The following is a 21,199-nucleotide window of genomic DNA, read 5'->3' as shown; positions in this document are numbered from 1 at the left end:
GTGAACATACTCTTAGTCTGATTTATCTTTTCCCAGCTTTAACCACTTCTACCTAAAGTTCTCAAGAAGATCAGGGCAGAGGGTGTTCCAGACACTCAATGCTCCGTATTGGCCTCTGAGGGCTTGCTATTCGGATTTAAGCAATCCTGGCGGATGTCCCATGGGCTTTTCTGGACCTTCTGTCCCAGGGGGTGCGTTCTTCCATCCATATTTGCAGGTGCTCAATATGACAGGGTGAAGTGAAGAGTTGTGATAGCGGTCTTTAGGAGCGATGTGAGCCAGTCAGATGGATCTGTTCCTTCTGTTGTGAAACATATATACTCCCTTAAAAAAAACGATTTATTTTAGAAATAGTCTAAAAAACCACTTCCCAGTGAGTACAAAAAAAAGGAATACAATATCGAATCCAATAGTGCACCTCACCTCACAAATACCCTACACTGACCTGCTATCCCTTCCTAAACAGTGGAGGTTGGCACCCTGATAGATGTTTTGGCGCCCCCACTCCGCGACGGCTGACACCTGCTATCCCTATTAATAAAACTGGTCAGCTAAAGGAGGGAAAACAATGAGCAATCAAAAGGGATGAAGGAAGGTATAAGGCAAAGAAAAAACAAAGGTGCACTACAGATAGATATATGTATAACGTCATCCCTCAATGATGTCCCATATTGTACAGCGAAGAACTGAGACAAAAAACATATAAAGCCGGTGATATGCTCACAGCGTCTCAGTACCACAGTCCATCCGTATATACACACAGGACACGGTTCTATGCATGTACAGTGGGTCAATAGTGGGAGGACAGATATACACCTATCAAAAAAGACCCGGTTCAGTCTAAATTGACATAATGCACAATGGTAACCCCTTGATAGAACTATCGGTGTATTCTCAGAGTATAAAGCAATACACTTCAACTCAGTAGACCCTATAGCATAATACTATATCGGTGAAGGAGATCAAAAAAGAATATGATAGGCTACACATTGGATGCAACATATACCATATAGTGTGCTTACGCAACCGATAGTGGGTATCCATATAAATGCATAGTCAAAAACGACACAAAGAATAGATAATGTCTGCAGCAATACGTGAAGGGGGTATTGACCCAACATTTGTCACTTAGCTGTCCATCAAAACGCCCCGACGCGTTTCCCCGTTGTACGGTTCCTCAGGGGGCCAGAATGATAATACACCCGAGGTCATAGATGCAGGTGCCCTGATGTCCAGGCAGACCTCATTCTGGCCCCCTGAGGAACCGTACAACGGGGAAACGCGTCGGGGCGTTTTGATGGACAGCTAAGTGACAAATGTTGGGTCAATACCCCCTTCACGTATTGCTGCAGACATTATCTATTCTTTGTGTCGTTTTTGACTATGCATTTATATGGATACCCACTATCGGTTGCGTAAGCACACTATATGGTATATGTTGCATCCAATGTGTAGCCTATCATATTCTTTTTTGATCTCCTTCACCGATATAGTATTATGCTATAGGGTCTACTGAGTTGAAGTGTATTGCTTTATACTCTGAGAATACACCGATAGTTCTATCAAGGGGTTACCATTGTGCATTATGTCAATTTAGACTGAACCGGGTCTTTTTTGATAGGTGTATATCTGTCCTCCCACTATTGACCCACTGTACATGCATAGAACCGTGTCCTGTGTGTATATACGGATGGACTGTGGTACTGAGACGCTGTGAGCATATCACCGGCTTTATATGTTTTTTGTCTCAGTTCTTCGCTGTACAATATGGGACATCATTGAGGGATGACGTTATACATATATCTATCTGTAGTGCACCTTTGTTTTTTCTTTGCCTTATACCTTCCTTCATCCCTTTTGATTGCTCATTGTTTTCCCTCCTTTAGCTGACCAGTTTTATTAATAGGGATAGCAGGTGTCAGCCGTCGCGGAGTGGGGGCGCCAAAACATCTATCAGGGTGCCAACCTCCACTGTTTAGGAAGGGATAGCAGGTCAGTGTAGGGTATTTGTGAGGTGAGGTGCACTATTGGATTCGATATTGTATTCCTTTTTTTTGTACTCACTGGGAAGTGGTTTTTTAGACTATTTCTAAAATAAATCGTTTTTTTTAAGGGAGTATATATGTTTCACAACTTTTTGATTTTCCCTTCTTCTATTATTTTTTTTCTTGGATGCTTATCTGTTCCTTCTGGAATTATGTTGGAGGTCAAGCTCCCAGATGTTGACCCATCTATGGAAGTCACACCAACTAATACAGCTACTGTCAGTGACACTGAGACAGATAACTTCACAATCTCTCAATTTACCATTCATGATGACCAATCCCTTTCATAATTCCCTTTAAATATCACTGACACTCCTATTCCATCCACCTCCTTTGCTCCAGCTACTTCTACTCCTCCTTCACTGCTGTCTGAAACTGTAGAACTCACCAGTCTAATGAGAAACAGTTTGGTGGATTCATCCCTTATTGATACCATCGTTCCTTCTTCTAAATCATTTAGTTATAACCCTACATCATATTCCCCTACCACCACTTTTCCAAATACGAAGATCACTCACTTTTTTCAGTTGGCTTCAGGCCACCAATCAAAAAGAAAAGGAAAAACGAGGATGTACGGGGAGTGTCAAATCCCAAAAAGAGCTCCAAAATAATCTCGGACTCCAGCCTAAAGAAAACAAAAGCAATGTAGAATCTTTCATGAGCAATTCCAGCATTTTTAATTTATCAGAGTATGCACTCACTAATGAAGAAAAATCCCTTCTTGAGCGTGGTCTTTCATTTTGCCCAGATTCCCCATTAAACACTTTCGATTTGTCGCTTGATTTGAGTGAATTTATCAGAAAATTAACTATACAGCGTCATTTTTTGATAGAAAAAAAAATAAATTATTTAATTTGGGCTCAAACCCTTCCCAGACCATGGAAGATCAATTTCGGCATGTTAACCCTAAAACATCTTCTAGCCAATTTTATCCTCCATCACAAAGGATCCCACATTGAAAATTTCCAACAACTCATTTTGAACGAGGTTTGCTCATTACCATTTATTAAAAAGAAAAATTGTAATGTAAGTGTTGGGGGGAGAAAAAGCAGCTATAAAATCACTTAGAGCTAATAAGGATATTATTATAAAAAATGCCGTTGTGGGTGGTTGTCATGAATAGGAGTTGTTATTTACGGGACGGGTTTAGACTACTTGGAGACCCTGAATACTGTGAGAAATTGGAACAGGATACCACAATCTCAATTTTCCTAAAATATAGCGCACTCATAAAAGAAGCGCAATCCTCTGGCATCCTTAACAAAAAGGAGTTCAAATTTCTAAATATACCTCAATTTAAAGTTCCATTTTTTAATTTTTTTACCAAAAATTCAAAAAAATCCATTAAAGGCCGACCCATCATTTCCGGTATTGGTTCTATCACTTGCAATTTATCACATTACATTGATTTATTTCTTCAGAATTCTGTTTTAAATTTGGACTCTTATCTCAGGGATTCATCTCAGCTCATTGGCCATCTTCAAACACTACCTCAGGTCCCTAATTGCATTCTTCTCACAATGGATGTCCAAGCCCTTTTTACGAATATTTCTCATGAACTGGGTTTGGGGGCAATTAATCAGTATCTCTTAGCAGATGAACACTTACCATATCCTCAAAAGGATTTTTTTTTAAAAATGCCATCTTATTTATTTTAAATAATAATGTTTTTTTTCTTTTGAACACGGTTTCTATCGCCAATTGAAAGGCTGCGCGATGGGGACGAGATTCGCCCCCAGTTATGCTAACCTGTTTATGGGGGCACTCGAGTCCGTCTTCATCGCGCAGTCTACCCAGACACTAGGTAAAATAGCCCTATATCGCCGCTATAGATGATTTATTCATCATTTGGATTGGTTCTTTGGAAGAGGCCTCTGGGTTTGTCCAAACATTGAATGCTAACTCCTGGAGCCTCTCGGCCCAAATGTCTAAAACGGCAGTACAGTTCCTTGACCTACTGGTACATGTGGATCCATCCGGCTCATTTTCCACTTGTACACATTTTAAAAATGTTGACATCAACAGTTATTTGGATTTTAACAGTGGTCATCTCCCGAAATGGATTTTAAATATCCCATATGGTCAATGCTGGAGAATCAGAAAGAATTGCACAAATGACAATGATTTTCTAAACGAAGCAAATATCCCTAAGGACCGGTTCCAACATAGGGGTTACCGGAAGAGATTGATCCATGATGCTTTCTCAAAAGCCAGAATTCACACTCAGGAGGCTTGCATCAAAAAAAAAAAATCTAAACTAATAAAACTAATAGATCTAAAGATGTTGTAACCTCCTGACAAATGGAGTTTGGTCACTACTTAATCATTCCCACACAATTATCCGTGCTCAGGAAGCATTGGTTCATCTTGAAAGGTGACCCCATCTTTTCAAAACACCTTCCTGCTCAGCCGACAACAATTTTTAGAAAAAAACGTACTCTCCGAAATTTGGTTGCTCCCAGTAATTCCATCCCTAACATATGAACCTCTTTAATTTATACAGATCCCAATCCAGGTTGTTTTACTTGTAGAACCCCGAAATGCCTTTGCTGTACTTCCATTAAACATGAGACGAAAGAATTTCGATCTAATACCACTGGTAATAGTTATAAAATTAAATGCCATGTTAGCTGCCAATCTATGTGGTTTACTCAATAGAGTGCAATTGTGGGCTCCAGTATGTGGGCCGGACTATCCAAACCATGCACGCACGTCTTAACAAACATCGCCAGAATATTCGGAATGGGTTTTTATTTCACAATTTGTCCAAACATTTCTCTATGACACATCAGAAAGATCCAAGATCATTAAAGCTTACCATTATTGACCAAGTACCGGACAATGCTCCTTATCGTTACAGGAGTTTAATAAATAGGGAGAGCTACTGGATATTCAAATTGGGCACACTAGCTCCTGAAGGCTTGAACCTTACTATGGAAAAAGTGGCGAAACAATAACTTTATTTTAGTTTCATTTCTTGGTCACACTGCCATTGTTGTTGTTCACTATTTTAGGCATTATATTTTACTTATATATTTTTATAATTCTGCTAATCTATATTGTGCTATTTTGTGTTATTCTGTTACATTTATTGTTATTGGTAGATTTATCATGGTATCTCATTGGCTCTTTGAGCCTTAAATACCCCTTCCTGTGGATGTAACCCCACTGCCCCCTGATGAAGATGGCGTTGTCCGTTGAAACGCGTAGTGGAATAAAGATTCATCATTTTCACCTCTGATCCTTAGCGCTCCTCTGACCTTGTCTGTTTGCCATTCAATATGACAGGATGGCTGTTGAAACCACGATTTTGAGGACAGTAGGTCTGGGCTGGGCCCCAATTAGGACTTCTGCTATGGGGCCTCATGATTTCTATATACGCCCCTGATCGGTGAATACATTTTCTAAGCTTTACAGGGTGCACACTCTTGCCTCACAGATGTAAGCCTTTGAAGGAAGATGCTGCAGGTGGCAGCAGCCCAGACTTCCGCTTAAGGCATCTTTCGCACTTCCGTCTTCCAAATCTGCACAGGATCCGTCAAGACCTTGAAATGACGGATCCTGTGCAGATTGTGGAAAACGTGTGCACTGGGCCCTTCTTTCTCACGGACCCGTCGAAGCTCTGTGCACCTGTTGTGTATGGGTCTTCGCAGCGGTTTCCCGCTGTGAAAACGCATACACAACACAAACCAGGTTAAAAAAAAATAAAAAATCGCAGTATTCTCACCTACCGGCGTTCCTGCACAGCGATGCTCCCGGCAGCTAGCGTTCCTAGTAATACATTGCAAAATCTCGCGAGAAGTCGCGGTCTCACGAGATGAGATTTCGCAATGTATTACTAGGAAGTAACGCTAGCTGCCGGGAACATCGGTGAGAATATTGCGATTTTTTTTTTTTTTTTTTTTTATTTTTTTTTTTAATTTTTTAAATTACTTTTCACATATCTTGTTACTATTGATGCTGCATAGGCAGCATCAATAGTAAAAAAGAGAAAGAGAGCGAGTAAGAGAGAATTTCCCTGACGGGAAATTCTTCCACGCATGCTCAGTTTGAAAAGACGGGACCGGTCGCTGGATTCCTGCTTTTCAGTCAGCGATGCATCCTGCGCCCATAAGCTTCCATTGTAGCCAGTGACGGGCAGCGCAGGATGCGTCGCTGACTGATTTTCCGACTTGCGGGAAAAAAAGTTCCTCTGAACGTTTTCTCTGCCCGACGGACAGTTTTTTTAATGCAGGATCCAGTGAAAGACGGATGAAACGGATGGCCATCCGTCACAATCTATCGCTAATACAAGTGTATGGGAAAATGCATTCTCAAAAAACGACGGATTGTGACGGGAGCTGAAAGACAGTGATGGTCAAAGAGGCCTAAGTTACGGTGGAAGACCAGGTTGTAGCGGTATGAGATTTAATGCTATCCCTCCCATGGTTCTGTGTCTTCCAAGAAGACGAATGAGAAAAAGATTTTTTTTTACTTACTGTAAAATCTGTTTCTCGTGGTCTTCATTGGGGGACAGAGCTCCCTCTCTTGGTTACCTGGTTGGGCGTACAGTTCTGTTCCCTTTTTGCTTAATTCTTTTCTCCTTCTACTACTTTCTCACAAACCTGAGGAAGCCTGGCTCCAGCAGTCAGGGTATAGTCTGCTGGGGAGGAGCCAGTTTTATTTAAATGCAATAATAGTGTCAGTCTCTAGGTGGCAACAGACTATCCCATGGTTCTGTATCCCCCAGTCAAGACTATGAGAAACAGATCTTTTTTTTTTACCATCATAGCCGTATGAGGACTTGTGTTTTGTTTTTTGTTGTTTTTTTTGCAGGAGAAGTTGTAGTTTTGCATAACACCATTAATTTTGCCATGTAATCTACTGTAAAACAGGAGAAAAATTCCAATTGGGGTCAAATGATGAGGGGTAAAAAAGCAGTTCTGCCATTGTGTTTTGGGCTTTCTTTTTACAGTGCAGTAAAAATGATCTGAAAACATGATTTTATGTGTTTTTATTTATTGATTCAGTGGCTTAAAAAATATTTGAACTTTGTAAAAAAAAAATTATGTTGTGCTGCCATTTTCCATGACCCTTAACTTTTTTTTTAAGTTTATTTAGCTATGTGAGCGTAATTTTTATTGGTACCTTTTTGGGTTTTTTGGTTGATTGCTTTATATTGCATTTATGGGATGGAGCGGGTAGTGAAAATGGCAATTCTGGAATTTCATTTTTTTTTCTTTATTGCTTATGGGTTAAAAATGTTTATATTTTAATAGGTTAAAGTTCTATGGTCTCGTCGATATCAATTTTTTTTTGTTTTTTTTACAGTGTTGTAATTTGTTTATTTTCTTTTTTGCTGCTGTTAGATGTAGGTGCAGGCTGTTTAGCCCAGCCTGCACCTGCTCTGTATGGAGGAGTGGACATGCCCTTCTAGTGGGATTGTAACACATTGTTTTTGTCTTTTGCACAGATGATTTTCCGCCCTCCCCTAGACCTCTATGACGTTCTTATCTACTTGAACCCGAAGCACATTCCCCGGCACAGAGAAGCTGTGGATCAGCCGACCAAATCGTTTGTCCGTGGGCTTCTGCAAGCGGATAAATCATGCAGCAATTCCCGCTTTCCTGTTGTTGACTATGATCCTCCCCAGTTATATCTGAATGAACTAAGGGTGAGGAAGCGCTTACAGTCCACCGTTTCCCAACTGCATAAGAAAGAGTCACCTACCTTTAATACACTGTTACTTGGGTCACCTACCTTTATAGACTGTTACTTGAGTCACCTACCTTTATACACTGTTACTTGGGTCACCTACCTTTATAGACTGTTACTTGAGTCACCTACCTTTATACACTGTTACTTGAGTCACCTACCTTTATACACTGTTACTTGAGTCACCTACCTTTATACACTGTTACTTGAGTCACCTACCTTTATACACTGTTACTTGAGTCACCTACCTTTATACACTGTTACTTGAGTCACCTACCTTTATACACTGTTACTTGAGTCACCTACCTTTATACACTGTTACTTGAGTCACCTACCTTTATACACTGTTACTTGAGTCACCTACCTTTATACACTGTTACTTGAGTCACCTACCTTTATACACTGTTACTTGAGTCACCTACCTTTATACACTGTTACTTGAGTCACCTACCTTTATACACTGTTACTTGAGTCACCTACCTTATACACTGTTACTTGAGTCACCTACCTTTATACACTGTTACTTGAGTCACCTACCTTATACACTGTTACTTGAGTTACCTACCTTTATACACTGTTACTTGAGTCACCTACCTTTATACACTGTTACTTGAGTCACCTACCTTTATACACTGTTACTTGAGTCACCTACCTTATACACTGTTACTTGAGTTACCTACCTTTATACACTGTTACTTGAGTCACCTACCTTATACACTGTTACTTGAGTCACCTACCTTTATACACTGTTACTTGAGTCACCTACCTTATACACTGTTACTTGAGTTACCTACCTTTATACACTGTTACTTGAGTCACCTACCTTTATACACTGTTACTTGAGTTACCTACTTTATACACTGTTACTTGAGTCACCTACCTTATACACTGTTACCTGAGTCACCTACCTTTATACACTGTTAGTTGAGAGTTTGAACCCTTCAGAATTTTTCATATTTATCCTAAGTCATGTGGCAAGGCTCTTTTAAAGGTCGATATTGATTTGTAAAATTGCTACTTTCAATAGAAAGGTCTAGTCCACTTCCTCTTTGAAGAGGGAATTTGCGTATTTAATTTCCAAGAGCATTGCAAGGCTTAAAAAGCTATCCACCTTGGCATGTCAGGCTTGACATGTCACTCTACGCAAGGAGAAACGTTACCTCTTGGATTCCGGTCAGACGGCTCTCACCCAGCCAAACCAGATCTCCACTTTGCACTGACGAGGGGCAGTACCCCGAAACACAGTGTCTGCAAATTGAGATTCTGGATTGGCTTTTATGCAAGTCATGTGGCAAGGCTCGTTAAAGGGTCGATGTTGACTTTTAGGATTGCTGCTTCCAATAAGTGGCACTAGAGTTCTAGACTTCTTCCTCTCTGAAGAGACAGTTTACATACCATATTTTTGCATACATTTTACCTAAATTACATCAGATTTTCACACAAGGCCTGCAAGTAGATAAAGAGAACCAAATCAAACAAATAAGTAAAAAATATTTAGACATTGTCATTTTTTTTTCATTAGAGAAAATGATCCAAAAAAATCAATTTGCAGACACATGTTTCGGGGTGTTTGCCCTTCTTCAGTGCAAAGCATGAATATAAAAAATTCTGAAGAGTTCACAAACTTTCAAGCACTACTGTAGTTAATGTAACCCTATTCCTTCCAATATGGTATGTAATACGACTTAGGGCAAAAGATTTTGGTGACCCATGAACACTTTTGCTGGCGTACAGGAGACCCGTACACACGTAGACCCATTCAAATGAATGGGTCTATGCACATGTCTGTGTGTTTCCATGGATCGTGTGTCCATGGGCAAAAAAACGCTGACATGTCCGTTTTTTGCTGTCAGCACGGACAGCAAAACATCCAACACACGGAGAACACACTTTGATGTCCTCTGTGTGACACGGACGGCTGCCGGGGAAGAAGCGCTATTATAAGCGCTGTTCCTCGGCGGCTAGTGCTGAAGCCGGCTGTCATCAATTCCCCTACTCTGCTGGCGATCACAGGAGAATGATGAGTGTTATCCAATACTAGAAACTACAGAGATTTTCCATCTTTTCAGTATTTTACAATTTTGAGAAAATATAGAATATCTCTGCACATTGTTGAAGCTTTATTTTTAACACGTCCTAAACATGAGATTTTTTAACAACACTACTGAGTTTAAAAATGTTTACCACTTAATAGTAAAAAAAAAAATACTGGGTCATCCTTGCCCAGGTGATTAACCCCTTTCTGACATTAGACGTACTATCCCGTCGAGGTGGGGTGGGCCCCTATGACCACCGACGGGATAGTACGTCATTCGTGATCGGCCGCGCTCACGGGGGGAGCGCGGCTGATCGCGGCCGGGTGTCAGCTGCCTATTGCAGCTGACATCCGGCACTATGTGCCAGGAGCGGTCACGGACCGCTCCCGCCACATTAACCCCCGGCACACCGCGATCAAACATGATCGCGGTGTGCCGGCGGTGCAGGGAAGCATCGCGCAGGGAGTGGGCTCCCTGCGGGCTTCCCTGAGCCCCCCACAGCAACGCGATATGATCGCGTTGCTGCGAGGGTCTCCCTACCTCCCTCCCTGCAGCAGGCCCGGATCCAAGATGGCCGCGGCATCCGGGTCCTGCAGGGAGGGAGGTGGCTTCACAGAACCTGCTCAGAGCAGGCACTGTGAAGCCTGCAGTGCTCTGAGACATATCGGTGATCTGACAGAGTGCTGTGCAAACTGTCAGATCACCGATCTGTGATGTCCTCCCCTGGGACAAAGTAAAAAAGTTTTAAAAAAAATTTTCAAAATGTGTAAAAAAAAAAAAAAGTTCCTAAATAATGAAAAAAAAATAAAAATATTATTCCCAGAAATACATTTCTTTATCTAAATAAAAAAAAAAACAATAAAAGTACATATATTTAGTATCGCCGCGTCCGTAACGGCCCGACCTATAAAACTGGCCCACTAGTTAACCCCTTCAGTAAACACCGTAAGAAAAAAAAGAGAGGCAAAAAACAACGCTTTATTATCATGCCGCCGAACAAAAAGTGGAATAACACGCGATCAAAAAGACAGATATAAATAACCATGGTACCGCTGAAAACGTCATCTTGTCCCGCAAAAAACGAGCCGCCATACAGCATCATCAGCAAAAAAATAAAAAAGTTATAGTCCTGAGAATAAAGCGATGCAAAAATAATTTTTTCTATAAAATAGTTTTTATCGTATAAAAGCGCCAAAACATAAAAAAAATTATATGAATGAGGTGTCGCTGTAATCGTATTGACCCGAAGAATAAAACTGCTTTATCCATTTTACCAAACACGGAACGGTATAAACGCCTCCCCCAAAAGAAATTCATGAATAGCTGGTTTTTGGTCATTCTGCCTCACAAAAATCGGAATAAAAAGCGATCAAAAAATGTCACGTGCCCAAAAATGGTACCAATAAAATGTCAACTCGTCCTGCAAAAAAACAAGACCTCACATGAATCTGTGGACCAAAATATGGAAAAATGATAGCTCTCAAAATGTGGTAATGCAAAAAATATTTTTTGCAATAAAAAGCGTCTTCCAGTGTGTGACGGCTGCCAATCATAAAAATCCGCTAAAAAACCCGCTATAAAAGTAAATCAAACCCCCCTTCATCACCCCGTTAGGGAAAAATTTAAAAAATCTATTTATTTCCATTTTCCCATTAGGGTTAGGGCTAGGGTTAGGGTTGGGGCTAGGGTTGGGGTTAGGGCTAGGGTTGGGGCTAGGGTTAGGGTTAAGGCTACAGTTAGGGTTGGGGCTAAAGTTACGGTTAGGGTTTAGATTACATTTACAGTTGGGAATAGGGTTGGGATTAGGGTTAGGGGTGTGTCAGGGTTAGAGGTGTGGTTAGGGTTACTGTTGGGATTAGGGTTAGGGGTGTGTTTGGATTAGGGTTTCAGTTATAATTGAGGGGTTTCCACTGTTTAGGCACATCAGGGGCTCTCCATACGCAACATGGCGTCCGATCTCAATTCCAGCCAATTCTGCGTTGAAAAAGTAAAACAGTGCTCCTTCCCTTCTGAGCTCTCCCGTGTGCCCAAACAGGGGTTTACCCCAACATATGGGGTATCAGCGTACTCAGGACAAATAGGACAACAACTTTTGGGGTCCAATTTCTCCTGTTACCCTTGGGAAAATACAAAACTGGGGGCTAAAAAATAATTTTTGTGGGAGAAAAAAAAGATTTTTTATTTTCACGGCTCTGCGTTATAAACTGTAGTGAAACACTTGGGGGTTCAAAGTTCTCACAACACATCTAGATAAGTTCCGTGGGGGGTCTAATTTCCAATATGGGGTCACTTGTGGGGGGTTTCTACTGTTTAGGTACATTAGGGGCTCTGCAAACGCAATGTGACGCCTGCAGACCATTCCATCTAAGTCTGCATTCCAAATGGCACTCCTTCCCTTTTGAGCCCTCCCATGCGCCCAAACGGTGGTTCCCCCCACATATGGGGTATCAGCGTACTCAGGACAAATTGGACAACAACTTTTGGGGTCGAATTTCTCCTCTTACCCTCAGGAAAATACAAAACTGGGGGCTAAAAAATAATTTTTTTGGGAAAAAATTTTTGTTTTATTTTTACGGCTTTGCATTATAAACTTCTGTGAAGCCCTTGGTGGGTCAAAGCGCTCACCACACATCTAGATAAGTTCCTTATGGGATCTAGTTTCCAAAATGGTGTCACTTGTGGGGGGTTCTAATGTTTAGGTAGATTAGGGGCTCTGCAAACGCAATGTGACACCTGCAGACCATTCCATCTAAGTCTGCATTCCAAATGGCGCTCCTTCCCTTCCGAGCCCTCCCATGCGCCCAAACAGTGGTTCCCCCCACATATGGTGTATCATCGCACTCAGGACAAATTGAACAACAAATTTTGGGGTCCAATTTCTCCTGTTACCCTCGAGAAAATACAAAACTGGGGACAAAAAAAATAATTTTTGTGGGAAAAAATTTTTGTTTTATTTTTACGGCTTTGCATTATAAACTTCTGTGAAGCCCTTGGTGGGTCAAAGCGCTCACCACACATCTAGATAAGTTCCTTAGGGGGTCTAGTTTCCAAAATGGTGTCACTTGTGGGGGGGTTCTAATGTTTAGGTACATTAGGGGCTCTGCAAACGCAATGTGACACCTGCAGACCATTCCATCTAAGGCTGGTTTCACATTGGCGTTTTTTGGGGTGCGTTTTTGCGGTAAAAAACGCAAAAAAACGCATGGTGAAAAAACGCATGTAAACGCGTGTAAACGCTGCGTTTTTTTGACGCATGCGTTTTTGCATGTGGTAAAAAAAACGCGGCGTTTTGACGCGTTTACATGCGTTTGCGTTTTTTAAATGCATGGAAATGTGTGACAGCTGCCAATCATCAAAAAAAAGTAAAAAACCCACTATAAACAGAAACAGTTAGGGTTAGGGGTAGGGATCATAACCCTAACCCTAACCCTAAAGGGATCCTAACCCTACCCCTAACCCTAACCCTAAGGGATCCTAACCCTAACCCTACCCCTAACCCTAACCCTAAGGGATCCTAACCCTACCCCTAACCCTAACCCTAAGGGATCCTAACCCTACCCCTAACCCTAACCCTAAGGGATCCTAACCCTAACCCTACCCCTAACCCTAACCATAAAGGGATTAGGGGTAGGGTTAGGGGTAGGTTTAGAGTTAGGGGTAGGGTTAGGGGTAGGGTTAGGTTCCCTTTATCACCTTTATGTTGGGGGGTGGCATATCAGTGTGTTTTCTGGTTTTTTAATAAAAAAACGCATGCGTTTTTTACCGCAAAAAACGCATGCACCAAAAAACGCATGCGTCCCCATTGACTCCAATGTATATTTTGACCCCAAAAAAACGCATGAAAACGCATGCGGTTTTTTTTGGTCCAAAAAACGCTTCTAAAAATACTACAAGTAGCATTTCAGAAAATGAACGCATGCAGTAAAAAAACGCATGCGTCAAAAAACGCGACCAAACGCGTACACAAAAAAACGCATGCGTTTTCAATGTTAAAGATAGGGAAAAAAAACGCATGCGTTTTTTTGAAAAAAAACGCTGCAGACAAAAACGCAAGTGTGAAACCACCCTTAGTCTGCATTCCAAATGGCGCTCCTTCCCTTCCGAGCCCTCCCATGCGCCCAAACAGTGGTTCCCCCCACATATGGGGTATCAGCGTACTCAGGACAAATTGTACAACAACGTTTGGGGTCCAATTTCTTCTCTTACCCTTGGGAAAATAAAAAATTGGGAGCGAAAAGATAATTTTTGTGAAAAAATATGATTTTTTATTTTTACAGTTCTGCATTATAAGCTTCTGTGAAGCACTTGGTGGGTCAAAGTGCTCACCACACCTCTAGATAAGTTCCTTAGGGTGTCTACTTTCCAAAATGGTGTCACTTGTGGGGGGTTTCATTGTTTAGGCACATCAGTGGCTCTCCAAACGCAACATGGCGTCCCATCTCAATTCCTGTCAATTTTGCATTGAAAAGTCAAACGGCGCTCCTTCCCTTCCGAGCTCTCCCATGCGCCCAAACAGTGGTTTACCCCCACATATGGGGTATCAGCGTACTCAGGACAAATTATACAAAAACTTTTGGGGTCCAATTTCTTCTCTTACCCTTGGGAAAATAAAAAATTGGGGGCGAAAAGATAATTTTTGTGAAAAAATATGATTTTTTATTTTTACAGTTCTGCATTATAAGCTTCTGTGAAGCACTTGGTGGGTCAAAGTGCTCACCACACCTCTAGATAAGTTCCTTAGGGTGTCTACTTTCCAAAATGGTGTCACTTGTGGGGGGTTTCATTGTTTAGGCACATCAGTGGCTCTCCAAACGCAACATGGCGTCCCATCTCAATTCCTGTCAATTTTGCATTGAAAAGTCAAACGGCGCTCCTTCCCTTCCGAGCTCTCCCATGCGCCCAAACAGTGGTTTACCCCCACATATGGGGTATCAGCGTACTCAGGACAAATTATACAAAAACTTTTGGGGTCCAATTTCTTCTCTTACCCTTGGGAAAATAAAAAATTGGGGGCGAAAAGATAATTTTTGTGAAAAAATATGATTTTTTATTTTTACGGTTCTGCATTATAAACTTCTGTGAAGCACTTGGTGGGTCAAAGTGCTCACCACACCTCTAGATAAGTTCCTTAGGGGGTCTACTTTCCAAAATGGTGTCACTTGTGGGGGGTTTCAATGTTTAGGCACATCAGGGGCTCTCCAAACGCAACATGGTGTCCCATCTCGATTCCAGTCAATTTTGCATTGAAAAGTCAAATGGCGCTCCTTCGCTTCCGAGCTCTGTCATGCGCCCAAACAGTGGTTTACCCCCACATATGGGGTATTGGTGTACTCAGGACAAATTGTAAAACAACTTTTGGGGTCCATTTTCTCCTGTTACCCTTCGTAAATTAAAACAAATTGGAGCTGAAGTAATTTTTTTGTGAAAAAAGTTAAATGTTCATTTTTATTTAAACATTCCAAAAATTCCTGTGAAGCACCAGAAGGATTAATAAACTTCTTGAATATGGTTTTGAGCACCTTGAGGGGTGCAGTTTTTAGAATGGTGTCACACTTGGGTATTTTCTATCATATAGACCCCTCAAAATGACTTCAAATGAGATGTGGTCCCTAAAAAAAAAATGGTGTTGTAAAAATGAGAAATTGCTGGTCAACTTTTAACCCTTATAACTCCCTAACAAAAAAAAATATTTGGTTCCAAAATTGTGCTGGTGTAAAGTAGACATGTGGGAAATGTTACTTATTAAGTATTTTGTGTGACATATCTCTGATTTAATTGCATAAAAATTCAAAGTTGTAAAATTGCGAAATTTTGATAATTTTCGCCAAATTTCCATTTTTTTCACAAATAAACGCAGGTACTATCAAAGAATTTTTACCACTATCATGAAGTACAATATGTCACGAGAAAACAGTGTCAGAATCACTGGGATCCGTTGAAGCGTTCCAGAGTTATAACCTGATAAAGGGACAGTGGTCAAAATTGTAAAAATTGGCCCAGTCATTAACGTGCAAACCACCCTTGGGGGTAAAGGGGTTAAATCTGCCATTTTTGGATTTCTGAGGTGCAGCCAGAATAACCGTCATCTCTGCTCCCTGCAGGGGCGGACATATCATTGTTTCAACCTGTGTGGTCACACAGGGGCCCAAGAGGTAAGAGGGCCCATTTCTGCCTCCAAAGCAAGGGTAATTTTGCATATGTAGGAGCTTTTGGTCTGGAAAGGGCCTGTATATTGTTCTTGCACAGGGGCCCTTTTGTGTGTGTGTTTGCCAGTGGCTCCCGGCACAGTTTTTCCAAACTCCCGAAAGCCACAATTTTCTGGTAACGGTTTTTTGTCACCCAGGATATAAAGGAATCATCTCTAAATGGAAATGAAACAGAAAACTGTCTTGTTTGGTGTAGAACTTGCTGATAGTTCTGGTTCTTTCCTCTGTAGTATGAGCTCATGGCTGTGTTTCCTGTGTCTCATTCTAGGAGTCTTTTGGGGAATTTGCATTGTTTTTCTATGACACTCATGGAGGAGAAGTCATCGGCGTCATCTGGAACCCATCTGGCTTTGCGCCAAAGCCCTTTAAGGTGAGTACTGTCCTCGGCCCGTCGGGTAACAATCGCATGGTTCGTATTACAGAACAGATTCCTTCTGCCAGGGCTGCTGCACATGTGAGATGCTCTGATACAGACCCACTGTCAGAGGGTGAGTGTATTTGGGGTAAATGATACTGTTAAACCTGCAGATTTATCTCCGGCGATGACTTGTGTATTAGGAAAGTGCTCCATCCTGTATAATCCGAGCTCTCCGCGTTACATAATCGCCGGCAGGGTGGAGCAGGCTGTACATACGGCTCATTAGCTGCGCTGTGAATGCCCTCGTGGGCTGTGCACGGTCGTTAATTATAACCTGCCTGATATGATCATATGTGTCATATGCCATTAATTATACAGGGTGAATGGGAGAGCGCACACATGCAGAATAATACGTCTGTGTAGTGTATATGCACCATACAATTCCCAGAATCCAAACCATCAGAAATTCTGGACTTTTGGAAGCTTTTTCTCTTTTACACACTTATTGATGCCTAAGTATTACAGCCGTAGACTGTCTACTGTTAGTCTACTACTTGCTGTTATCAGTCATTTCAGGCTCGAGAGAAATTGCAGGGTCTTTTAAGGAGACAAGTGATGTTAAATAATAATAAAAAATAATATAGTCCGGTTATAATGCTAAACTGAGTTTAGCATTAGAATAAGTTTAGAGGCGAGGGATTGTTTTTAGCTTTTAGGCTGTGTGCACACAGGGCGTCTTTTCTGCACGGAAATGGGCCAAAAACGCTATGGAATCCTTATGGAAGCTAAATCAATGACAATCCTGAAGTGTTGTGCACATGATCAGTAATTTTCTGTACGTATTTGCAGTGTTTTTTTTTCTGCAGCATATCAATACTTTGTGCGCATTTTTAGCGCTTTTCACCCATTGGCTTCAATTGAGTCAGTCAAATCTGCAGCAGAAACGCTGGTATAAAAATGTTTGCGGATTTGCTGAGTTTTTAGGGACGTCTTATGATGTTTCCCACGCTGTCATCTGTGTGACAGCGTGCAAAACATTGGCGGTTCTGATAGGTAGTAACGTTACCGCTGGTAAGATCGATACTGTCGGTCAGAGCACTGCGGGGTCAACGCGGTCAAATGTCAGCGTGACCCCGCGACTGTGATCCGTGGTAAAAAGCTTACAGCTGGTCACCAGGAGTCGGCTGATGAGAGACTACTACTCTAACGGTGATAGCAGGAGCCGCTGATGGGAGAAGTAGTCTCTCGTAAGCCAGCGCCTGTTCTCACCCTTTAATTATTTAACTTTTTTTTTTTTAAATACATATTCAAATAAAAATAAAAAACACATTATACTCACCAACACCAAATCCCTGATTCCCATGTCTCCTGTAAAAAATCAGAAAGAATAAACCTCAGAGAGGTTTGTACGCTGCAGTCAGCGGCCTCTCGCCAGCCGGATACTGCTGATAACAGAGGGATATACAGTGAAGGAAATAAGTATTTGATCCCTTGCTGATTTTGTAAGTTTGTCCACTGACAAAGACATGAACAGTCTATAATTTTAAGGGTAGGTTAATTTTAACATTGAGAGATAGAATATCAAAAATAAAATCCAGAAAATCACATTGTATAAATGTTTTTTGTAGTTGATGAGGTTTGCGCACATGTCAGGAGGAATTTTGCTCCACTCCTCTGTGCAGATCATCTCTAAATCATTAAGATTTTGAGGCTTTCACTTGGCAACTCGGAGCTTCAACTCCCTCCATAAGTTTTCTATGGGATTAAGGTCTGGAGACTGGCTAGGCCACTCCATGACCTTAATGTGCTTCTATTTGAGCCACTCCTTTGTTGCCTTGGCTGTATGTTTTGGGTCATTGTCCTGCTGGAAGACCCAGCCACGACCCATTTTTAATGTCCTGGTGGAGGGAATGAGGTTGTCACTCAGGATTTTACGGTACATGGCTCCATCCATTCTCCCATTGATGCAGTGAAGTAGTCCTGTGCCCTGAGCAGAGAAACACCCCCCAAATATAATGTTTCCACCTCCATGCTTGACAGTGTGGATAGTGTTCTTTGGGTCATAGGTAGCATTTCTCTTCCTCCAAACACGGCGAGTTGAGTTAATGCCAAAGACTTCAATTTTTGTCTCAACTGACCACAGCACCTTCTCCCAATTACTGAATCATCCAAGTGTTCATTGGCAAACTTCATACGGGCCTGCACATGTGCTTTCTTGAGCATGGGGACCTTGCGGGCACTGTAGGATTTTAGACCTTTACGGCGTAATGTGTTACCAATGGTTTTCTTGGTGACTGTGGTCCCAGCTGCCGTAAGATCATTAACAAGTTCCCCCTGTGTAGTTTTAGGCTGGTCTCTCACCTTCCTCATGATCAAGGATACCCCACGAGGTGAGATTTCGCATGGTGCCCCAGATTGATGTCGATTGACAGTCATTTTGTGTTTCTTCCATTTTCTTACTATTGCACTAACAGTTGTCTCCTTCTCACCCAGTGTCTTACTTGGGGTTTTGTAGCCCATTCCAGCTTTGTGCAGGTCTATGATCTTGTCCCTGACATTCTTATAAAGCTCTTGCCCATGTTGTAGAAGTTAGATCAGTGTTTCCCAAACTCCAGTCCTCGCGGCTCCCACAGGTCATGTTCTCAGGATTTCCTTAGAATTGCACAGGTGGTGAATGTATCATCAAGGCATCAGGAATTCTCTCTCCTGTGCAACACTATGGAAATACTGAAAACATGACCTGTGGGGGACCGTGAGGACTGGAGTTTGGGAAACACTGGGTTAGAGTCTTGACTGATTGAGTCTGTGGACAGGAGTCTTTTATAAAGGTGACTATGTAAGACATCAGTCTTTAGTGCAGGTAACGAGTTCATTAGGAGTGTCTAACTGGTCTGTAGGAGCCAGAACTCTTAATGGTTGGTAGGGGATCAAATACTTATTTCTCACTGCAATTTGCAAATTTATATAATTTATGCAATATGATTTTCTGGATTTTAGTTTTGATATTCTATCTCTCAATGTTATAAATTAACCCACCCTTAAAATTATAGACCTGTCTTTGTCAGTGAGCAAACTTACAAAATCAACAAGGGATCAAATACTTATTTCCTTCACTGTAGATTGCATTCACCAGTCCTACAGCATCTCCGCAGCCTGAAGTGGCTGATAACAGGGAACAGTGAGGGACATTTAATCATTGTATTGGCTCCAAAATTAATGTGCAGGTTTCGAAGGTTTTATTGTTGTAAATGCCTAATCCAAATTTATCATTGTTTTAATATTTTTTTTTTTTTTACTACTTATGCCAAAACTTAAAAATTATGTGAAAAGGGGGATGCTCATGAAGTGCGACATATTTATGCGTTCTTTTCTATATAAATGTTACAGAAAAGTTGCGTTTTGTAGGCAGGTCATAGAATTTGTTGTTTTCGATTTATTTATTTTTTATACCTTATACCTTTTTTTTTTTTCCTTCAGATTACTAGAGTGAATGGAAGAGTAATGGAAAAGAAAGGTAACAGCACGCTAATGATCCCCAACGTGGAGGCCATATTGGAGGATTTTAAGATCTTAGGGGAGGGACTGGTCAAGAGCATCGAGTGTCGATCTGAGAGGTGGAGCATCTAAACGTAGGACACCTAGGACCAGGAGACAGCGGGCAGTAATAAACTTGTAAACTTGCTCGGTTAGGAAGTGATGGACTCCAGGGACTGATGGGACACTATGATAAACTGTTCATTAAAATTATATTTTTCATGTATGTATGGAGCCCGCCGTGGACTCTGTGATCATGTCATTTCAGATATAGCTAAATATTGTATATTGAAGGGCGTTAGAGGCGTTTTTTTATTTTTTACATTTATTGTGACCCTTGTTGTCAGACTCTAGAATGCTAATATTGTATTTTTGGGTGAGGAAATAAAAGCATCTGCATTTGTGTATAAATAAATGTAACGTTCCTCCATTGCGTTGCTCGTGGTTTTCGTGTATTTATTGTTTGCCGTCGAGTATTAATTGAGGTGTCTGATTTATTATGAAAATCCCAGTAAAAAATGACAAATGTACTAAATGGGTTTGTACTTTCCGCCGTGTTCATTCATCAGATAATCAGTATTGTGTTTTAGTGAATGTAGAGCTCAGAACCTTCGGCATTATTATTTCCTGATTAACACCCGTCATGTTGGGAGTCGTATTTTCATGACTGCTTGAGCGCCGAAGGCTTCAGATCCCTTCTGTGTGGGGCTAAGGCACTGAAATGAATGTTAAAGGAAAACCTCTTTAGGGTAGTATGGTGGCTCAGGGGTTCGCACGGCAGCCTTGCAGCGCTGGAGTCCTGGGTTCAAATCCCACCTTGGACAACATCTGCAAGGAGCTTGTATGCTCTCCCTGGGTTTGCGTGGGTTTCCTCCGGGTTCTCCGGTTTCCTCCCACACTCCAAAGACATACTGATAGGGAATGTAGATTGTGAGCCCCAATGGAGACAGTGATGATGATTTCTGTGAAGCGCTGTGGAATATATTAGCACTATATAATCAATGCATAATAATAATAATGCTCATGCCTTCTCTGCCACAAGACGTTAGTGGTGTTCCAGTATATGTAAAGGTGATAATCATTACATCGGTTTCCGTCCAACCACTGGGTCCTCCATCAATTAACAAATACAAGTTTCCCGTTCTCCTCTGGATGCAAATTGTGGCAAGAGGTAGCTGAATGAGCTGGCTGGTCATACATGAACCCAGCTCCAATATTCTAATTTTTTGGCATTAAAAATAATAATTTTCCTCAGTTAGTTGAGAAATTAGGTAGACCGGAATACTCCTTTAAATTGCAACTTTGCATCTTCTCACTAATCTGACT

The 21,199-nt window shown here is 41.4% G+C and overlaps 1 protein-coding gene across 1 annotated transcript in view; it reads left to right on the top strand.

The window, feature by feature from the left end:
* Positions 1-20,306, top strand: part of NOL6 (nucleolar protein 6) — a 60,612-nt gene extending 40,306 nt beyond the window's left edge. Inside the window, exons 24-26 of the mRNA XM_069747542.1 lie at positions 7,498-7,698; positions 16,250-16,351; positions 19,817-20,306. Of these exons, the coding sequence (XP_069603643.1) occupies positions 7,498-7,698; positions 16,250-16,351; positions 19,817-19,966 (453 nt within the window). The 3' untranslated portion in view covers positions 19,967-20,306. The remainder of the gene's footprint in view (positions 1-7,497; positions 7,699-16,249; positions 16,352-19,816) is intronic.
* Positions 20,307-21,199: the final 893 nt, after the last annotated feature.

The sequence above is a fragment of the Ranitomeya imitator genome, chromosome 1 (assembly GCF_032444005.1).
Source record: "Ranitomeya imitator isolate aRanImi1 chromosome 1, aRanImi1.pri, whole genome shotgun sequence".
NCBI lineage: Eukaryota > Metazoa > Chordata > Amphibia > Anura > Dendrobatidae > Ranitomeya > Ranitomeya imitator.
This window is presented reverse-complemented; position numbering and strand designations above follow the sequence as displayed.